The sequence below is a fragment of the Lipotes vexillifer genome, unplaced genomic scaffold, assembly GCF_000442215.2.
Source record: "Lipotes vexillifer unplaced genomic scaffold, Lipotes_vexillifer_v1.1 scaffold382, whole genome shotgun sequence".
Lineage (NCBI taxonomy): Eukaryota > Metazoa > Chordata > Mammalia > Artiodactyla > Lipotidae > Lipotes > Lipotes vexillifer.
Genome location: NW_006780611.1, coordinates 3,618,364 through 3,625,534, shown reverse-complemented (window position 1 = coordinate 3,625,534; position 7,171 = coordinate 3,618,364). Strand labels below are relative to the sequence as shown.

At 59.3% G+C, this 7,171-nt stretch overlaps 1 protein-coding gene across 1 annotated transcript in view; it reads right to left on the bottom strand.

Annotated features, from left to right (window-relative positions):
• The window catches only part of CELSR1 (cadherin EGF LAG seven-pass G-type receptor 1), a 155,797-nt gene continuing 148,626 nt past the window's right edge, over nucleotides 1–7,171 (bottom strand). Inside the window, exons 33-39 of the mRNA XM_007454088.1 lie at nucleotides 6,776–7,006; nucleotides 6,273–6,534; nucleotides 6,096–6,190; nucleotides 1,918–2,064; nucleotides 1,378–1,487; nucleotides 809–977; nucleotides 1–338 (exon numbers count right to left, since the gene is read on the bottom strand). Of these exons, the coding sequence (XP_007454150.1) occupies nucleotides 1–338; nucleotides 809–977; nucleotides 1,378–1,487; nucleotides 1,918–2,064; nucleotides 6,096–6,190; nucleotides 6,273–6,534; nucleotides 6,776–7,006 (1,352 nt within the window). The remainder of the gene's footprint in view (nucleotides 339–808; nucleotides 978–1,377; nucleotides 1,488–1,917; nucleotides 2,065–6,095; nucleotides 6,191–6,272; nucleotides 6,535–6,775; nucleotides 7,007–7,171) is intronic.

Here is a 7,171-nt window from a genome sequence, read left to right as displayed (position 1 = left end):
CTAGCGGGTCGGGATGGACCGTTCTCGAGCGCTGAGTGGTCGCCCTCCTGCACAGCCAGGCTCTGCCACCCGGGGCCGAGGGAGGAGGACGGGAGTCCGGGAACGGACACCACGCTTGGGACTGGCCCCGGGTCTGCGCAGGGGCTGCCGTCTGCCAGGGGGACCAGCCTCAAGCCTGACACCGTGGCCCTGCCGGCCTGGGGCAGGGGCACGCGGTGGGCTGGGCCCTACAGCCGGCTGAGTGTGACCCTGCGTCAGGGTGACCGAGAGCTGCGCCCACCGCTCCCCCCAACCCCGGCTCAGGGGTGCCCAGTCCTGGGGCGGCACAGATGCCCACTCTGCGGTGGGGGCCGGTGAGGGGCGGGGGGCTGGATCTGGCCCGTGACCCGGGAAGTGGGCAAGCCCTGTGGGGAGGAGGACGCAGCTCCATAGGGACTGAGGGTCCCGGCCCCAGCCCACTGACTTTCTCTGCCCTCTCTGCCCCATGGCCAGGCCATCTTCAGCTCTCCCACTTCCTTCCTCCACCCAAGCAGGGACTGGCGTGGGCGTTTTTGTTCTCGTCATCAGTCATCCTCCATGTTCCCAGCGCTGCTTCTCCCGGCCCCGCCCCGCCCCGCCCCGCCCCGCCCCGCCCCGGGGCACTCAGCGTCCTCCCTCCAGGCAGTTCTGACCGAGCTGGAGCCCCTCCCATTCCCCCCTCCTCCTGTTTCCGGGCCCCGCCCTGGCTCCCTCCTAGCCAAGGCCCCACCCAGCAGGCGCGTCCCCAGGGTGGGGCGTGGGCTGGAGCAGACATGCAGGCACTTCCTACCCCGCCACGTGGCTTCCAAGACCATCTCTGTGATCCAGATGAAGAAATAGGCCCTGTGGGCTGGAGGTGGAGGACTGGGCGGCTGCTCCAGTGGGGCTGGCCCCGGGAGGTGTTGCCCTGACGCAGCCGGGAGGCTGACCACAGCCCGGCAGGTGCTTTCCACGTCGTGCTGGGCGGAGGGGACCAGACGGGACAGCAGTGCCCTTGGGGACACCCAGCCCAGCATGGAAGCCGGGGCTGAGACATCGCCTTTGTTCTGCCAGCTCCCAGAGCAGTGTGGAGCCTCCCTGGGCTCAGGTTTCCCGGGACCCACTGCCCTGGGTCTGGGGCTCTTGCACAGAACCGAGGGCTGAGCTGCGGCCCCGTCTGGGGAGCCGCCATGGTGGGAGGAGGGGCGGGTGGAGGCAGTCGGCATGGACACAGGCCAGCAGAGCAGAGGCCGCCCTTCTGGCCTCTGGGCGGCTCTTCCCGTCCTGCCAGCCTGACGCCAGGCCTCCAGCCAGGTCGGCCAGTGGAGGCGGGAGGAGGGAGCACAAGCCTGCCACTGCCCCCGGGTCACCAGGCCTCACCTTGGCTGCGCCCATGGCAGCCTCGGGGCTGCAGTACCACCTTCTCTCTGGGGGCACAGCTGACTGACTCTGGGAGGCCTCTGGGCAATGCCTCAGAGACTCAGGTGTAGCTGTTGGCCAGGGCGCACCACTGGGCCTCTCCCAGACTCCAGGGCTGCACTCCCAGGTGGGGAGTGCAGAGGGGCTGGGGTCGGGGTCAACCCCCGGGGCCTGTCTTCTGCCCATGTTCCCAGGCTCCAGCTGCCTTGGTTGCCCACGTCCCCGGAAGCCTTCGCAAGCCCCGGACCTCCCTGCACCCCCAGTGTCTACAGGGAGGGAGCCTGGAGTGAGAATACGGCCGCGATGTGAGGGAGCGCTTATCCTCACAGCTGGGACGGGGGAGGCTTGGATGTTTTTGTGGCCTGGACGGCGTTCAGATGTTCAGTGTTCACGTCTGTGTTTCTGTCTCGATCCCACGGGTCCTGGAGTGGCCTTGGCTAGGTTGGTATGGAGTGCAATTATTTATGTCCACGGGAGGCCACCCAGGCCCAGCGGACGCACCTGCTCCCTTCAGCGGGGGGCTACTCTCCTCACACGTGTCCCCCTTAAGCAGCACTTCTGGCTTGAGATGGTGGTATTCTATCACGTTCATGACCAGGCACTCCTGACAGGTGAGTGTTAGCAGGGGAACAGGGGACGGAGCAGAACCTGAGAGTGGCCTTTGGGGGTGGGGCGTTCATGGGTGGTTTTCCTCTTTTTTTCTCCCAGGCTTGACCCAAGGGTGGCCCCAACCTCTGGAGCTGTGTGGCCAGCAGTGGGGCAAGGACTCCAAGAGAGGCCTGGGAAGGGGGGGCCCTGTGGGCTGAAGAGTGTGTGGGAGCCCCCATACTGTCTTCTCTTTGCTCCCACTGATTCTCCCCAAAGGTAGCCCCAGGTGGGTGGAAGTGAGGCAGTGCAGGCAGCTAGAACCCTGGAAGAAACCCATCTTTTTGCATAGAGGAACCAAGAAAAGGGGTGCCAGGAGTAACAGCCAGTGAGGCAAATCCCAGGGAGGAGACAGCGCTGGCGGAGTGGACCCCTCGCTTTCCATATATACTGACAGGCGCTGGCTCACCCTGAGTTGGAACAGACCCAAAGCAGCATATAAAAGGCTATGAGGGCAGAACAGACATAAACCAGCCCAAGTCCTAGACTAACTGAGTGGCAGCTGTACAGAGTGGACCCAAGGCAGCACAGCAAAGTCACAGCCACAGAAGGAGACGGAACTTGTGGTCTGAACCTAATGGGGTTGACTGCCTTCTAAAACAAACAACTGACATCTGCCAGCGGATTTTAACAGGACCCTGAGGCTCATGACGTAACATTCAAAAATGTCAATCAAGGATTCAGTTTGAAATTAGCCAGCACACAAAGAACCAGGAAACACCAAAAGAAAACAGATTGCGGCCCCAAGATGACCCAGATGCCCAAATTACCAAAGAATTTAAAGCACCTGTTATAATCATGCTCTATGAGGTAAACACGAAATTCATGGAAAACTCGAAGTCTTCAGTAGAGAAATAAAATTAATAAAAAGGAGCCAAATGGAAATTTTAGAACTTAAAATTACAGTATTTTAAGTTAAAAAAAAAAAAAATCACTGGATAGGCTCAATAGCAGAATGGAGATGATCGAGGAAAAAATCAGTCAACTAGAAAACTGATCACTAGAAATGATCTAATCTGAAGGACAGAGAGAAAAAAAGAGTGAAAACAGATGAACAAAGCCTCAGGAACCAGTTGTGTTCACTGGCGTCCCAGAAGGACAGGAAAAAGAGATTGGTGCAGGAAAAAAATTTTGAAGTGCGAGGTGCAAGAGTCTGGATGAGCAGGAAATGGATAGAAGGTTCCGGAATGGCTCCTGCTCCCCCGGGCTTGTCGGCATCCTGTACATGGTCCCTTTTCCAGGGCTGCCTTAGGAAGGGGCGGCAACAGGGATGCAGGAGTGGGGGGAAAACCAGACAGCAAAAGTACAAATTCAAAAAAATCTTAATTTATTGTAGACTCTTTCCTCATTTGTGTTGCAATTCCAGTGTTCTGAACATTAATAAATACACATTTGTTTAAAAAAACAAAAAAAACCTCCAGTGTCTATCTCTCATAAAGTCTTAAGTCACAAAAATAGGTTTACATTTTTCCTGTCTTAATAAAACTGACAGTTGTTTTTTGGTAACAGTTCCTGATCAAATGAAAAAACTAAATACATCTCAAGGGACAAAGTCCAGTTGCAGAAGAATATGGGCTAATACGAAAGTGAAGTGTTCAGACTCAAAAATATTTCCACTTTTTTACTTAGAAAACGTCTCCTCAATGGTAAACATTTGAAGGTACTATTCTTTTGTATCTTGAAAAGGCCACTCCCCTGCTAAGGCACATTTATAATTCATTCAAGTGTGAGGGCTTTGGGATCTCATTTCATTTTTGTATGAAGCCTGTAGTCTTAGACCTGAGTATCGGGTATGTTTTCCTCTCAGCCATTAACAATCCTCGCATTTTCATCAAAATAATACAGTATGGACATCTTTGCACTTTACTTGATTTTCATCATATTTTATGGTTTCTTGTATTTGGAAGCAGCTATGCTGACCGTTTATTTGGGCATCCGATTGAGGAACAAAAGAAACACTGAAATAAGACATGTCTGAGTAATTCTGGGCCCCGTTCCACAGCCCCTCAGGCCACGCTGTGCCGACTGCCCACAGAGGGACAGTCACAGCCAGTCCTTGGTGTGAGTTTCCAAAAAACAGCTTGGTAACCATTGAACAGTGTGGCTGAGGCTTTGTCCCTTCTCACAATTGGCCATTTGAAGCAAAATGAAGTAATTGGTCAGACTCGGGGGGGTGAGACCCCCGCCTGCCTGGAGCTCCTTGGACTCTAAAAGAGCTAGAAAATTGGCAGGAAGGAATGTGACATCCTGGAAGACCTCATACCTCCGTCTGAATCAGGGACGTGTGAACATTTTACAGTCCCGCCGAGAACAGGAGCAGAGGGACAAAGGAATTCCCCACCTGCAGTACCGCTGACAGGGAAGGGGGCCAGGGAGGCCCTGCGGGGCTCAGAGTGGGGCCCACCCCAGCGAAGGGGGCAGGGGATGACCAGTGTGTCGGTCGCGGCCGTGTGCACCTGCATCCCACACTCAGCAGAGCTCCTGGTCCAGCCCCAGATGGCCCTGTCTCGGAGCCACACCCGTCCAGGCAGATGGGAGCTGAGAGCAGACATCGCAAATGCAAATGTGCTGTGCATCCAGGCGGCCACGCGTGATGCCCACGGACTCCTGCCTCTGGGCTGGAAGCAGAACTGGAACCTCTGTCCAGCAGCACTCCCTACACACTACCCCCCTCTGCTTTGCTGGGACACCAGTTGCTGGATGTGTGCCAGACTCCAGGCTGGCTGTGCAATCTTCCTGACGTCAGAAAGAGGGAGAGATCATCCCACGAATCTCCCAGTATGGACAGAGTCAGTACAAATGCAAAATATACAGAGGTTTTTGCCTTTCTAAAGTTCCATACAAATATACAAAAGTATCTACACCTTTGCAACAAAGGAAAGTGATCTGCTTTAAGACAAGGACTGCCTTTGCAGAGGGCTGTGGAGCTGCTGGCCCCGGGCCTGCACTGCAGGGAGCTGCCTGCGGCCCTGAGTCCTGGCTAGCCGGCCCGGCGGCTCCTCTCAAGGCCAGCTCTCCTGCTGGGCCCTGTCCCGGCCAGGCCAGCGCACGGTTTTGGCTCTGTCCACAGTCGGAGGGTTGAGCTGTGCCGGCCCGGGAGTACACGCCTCCTGTGCCTGTGGCCTTTGGCACTTGTCACGGGTCTAAGGGGCCCTGAGCCTCCGGGGCAGCTCAGGGCTTTGTGTCTGGACCTTCAGTCATGCCAGTCACGGGGCTACCACTGCAGCCCCATGGGGCCCCCGCCACCAGGGCCTGCTTCACTGACAGGGCAGGGGCTCCCCGGGCTCCAAGGTCCAGGAGCACAACGACACAGCACAGAGGCCTGGGCGGAGGTGATGGGCTTGTCTTCACGGTTTCCTGATGGTTCAAAGTGAAGTTTCGTTACTGCCTCTGCGCGTGGGAAGAAGCCGTCAGGCAGGCGGAGGGTCAGTGAGGACGGCCCCTGCCACCCGTGAAGCCAGCAGCTGGGCTGGGTCCGAGGTTGTGCAGGGGCAGACCCCCACTCGGGGGGCAGGGGGCAGAACCCCCCACTCAGGGGAGGGGGTGCCCGGAGGCTCCATGGAGGGCAAGCTCATGTGTGGACACAACGACACTGGCAGGCAGGGGAGGGGACAATCAACCTGCACCCCCAACGGCCAGGGCCACCCGGAGACCCAGGCCCATCTGAGCGTCCTCCCCAGGGCTGGCCTCGCACAGCGCCCGGAGCACCAAGGCTAGCAATGTTTTGTGTGATCTTAGCCTTGTCTGGGATTAGAAACTCATTTCACAGTGTATCACCCACTCTTAGCCCAGTCCATGGAAGAGCAGGCACTTAATGACTATTTGATGAATGAATGAATGGGTAATTGACCAGTGCCAGGAATCTATCATTTTGGTGCCGCCCCGCCCCAGCCTCAGTCTCCTCAACCACAAAATGGGGCAGTAATGACCCTGGGCCAAGGAAACTGCTCGTAAACGTTCGGTCCCACATGGTCTCAAGTCCTAGAGCTTCAGGGCTGGACGGGACACAGGACCTTGACAGGCGTCTGCTGCACCTCCGGCCTCCTGATCCCGAGCAGGGGCCCTCTCCCGGGTGGAAGCCCACCGCAGCCCCTGGGCCTTTGCCTGGGCACGCCTCTGTGCTCGGGGCCTGTCCTCCAGACGGGGGACCACGGGGAGGCTGGCCGGGGGCCACCCCCACCGTCCCTCCCGCCACAGCCCAGGCTACTCACTCAGAGCTGGAGCCGTGGGCCTGGGCGCTCCCGGCCCGCACGTTCATGGCCACCCCGTTGAGGTGCTCGCGCCCTGGCTCCCAGTGCAGCGTCTTGGCGGGGACGGCGCCGTCGGGGGCGCGGACGCCGTCGCTGGAGGCCAGGGAGGACGGCCGCGAGGACGCGGGGCTCTGCTCACGCTCAGCCAGCTTCTCTCGCAGCCGCGACCTCAGCATCCTCTCCGTCAGTGGCGGCGGGTAGGTGACTTTGTTTTTCAAGATGCCTGGGGGGGCGGGGGCGGGGGGATCGAGAAGGTCACGATCAGGCTGCCTCTGCTGGATGCAGTGGACGTGGGGAGGGACCATCATGCAGAGCTGAGCTCTCCCTCGGGTCTCACCCCTGCCCCGCCGGGCGCCACCCCCGTGCCCCACGGACCCTACCCCCGAACCCCGTGCCTGGGCCTGCCTCCCCCAGGACCAGGGACTTCCCGGCCCCCAGCTCCAGGGACAGCGGGCCCTCGGCACCTTTTCTCTGCTCGGGGGGCTGGCTGGGCGGTGCGGCCGCGGGCCTGGAGCCCCCACTCTCCCGGGCCGGGATGCGCTCGCTGCAGTGGTTGCCCTGCTCGTCCAGGTGCAGCTCCACGCTGACCTTGGTCTCCACCTTCAGGCGGGGCTGCTCACCCGGCCCCTCACTGTCGCTCCCGGCCAGGCTCTCATCAGGCCAGCCGGCTGGGACGTGGTTGGCCACAGAGTCCACTGAGGCACAAGACGGACCCTCAACATGCGGGGCGGCTGCCTGCTCGGCTCAGCGGGAGCGTGTCCCGAGGGGCACTGACCCACGGTGCCCGACCCACAGGCCTGGCAGGGCCGCGCCGTCCAGATGGGGACACCGAGGCTGAGAGGGAAGGTCCTGGGGTGGGT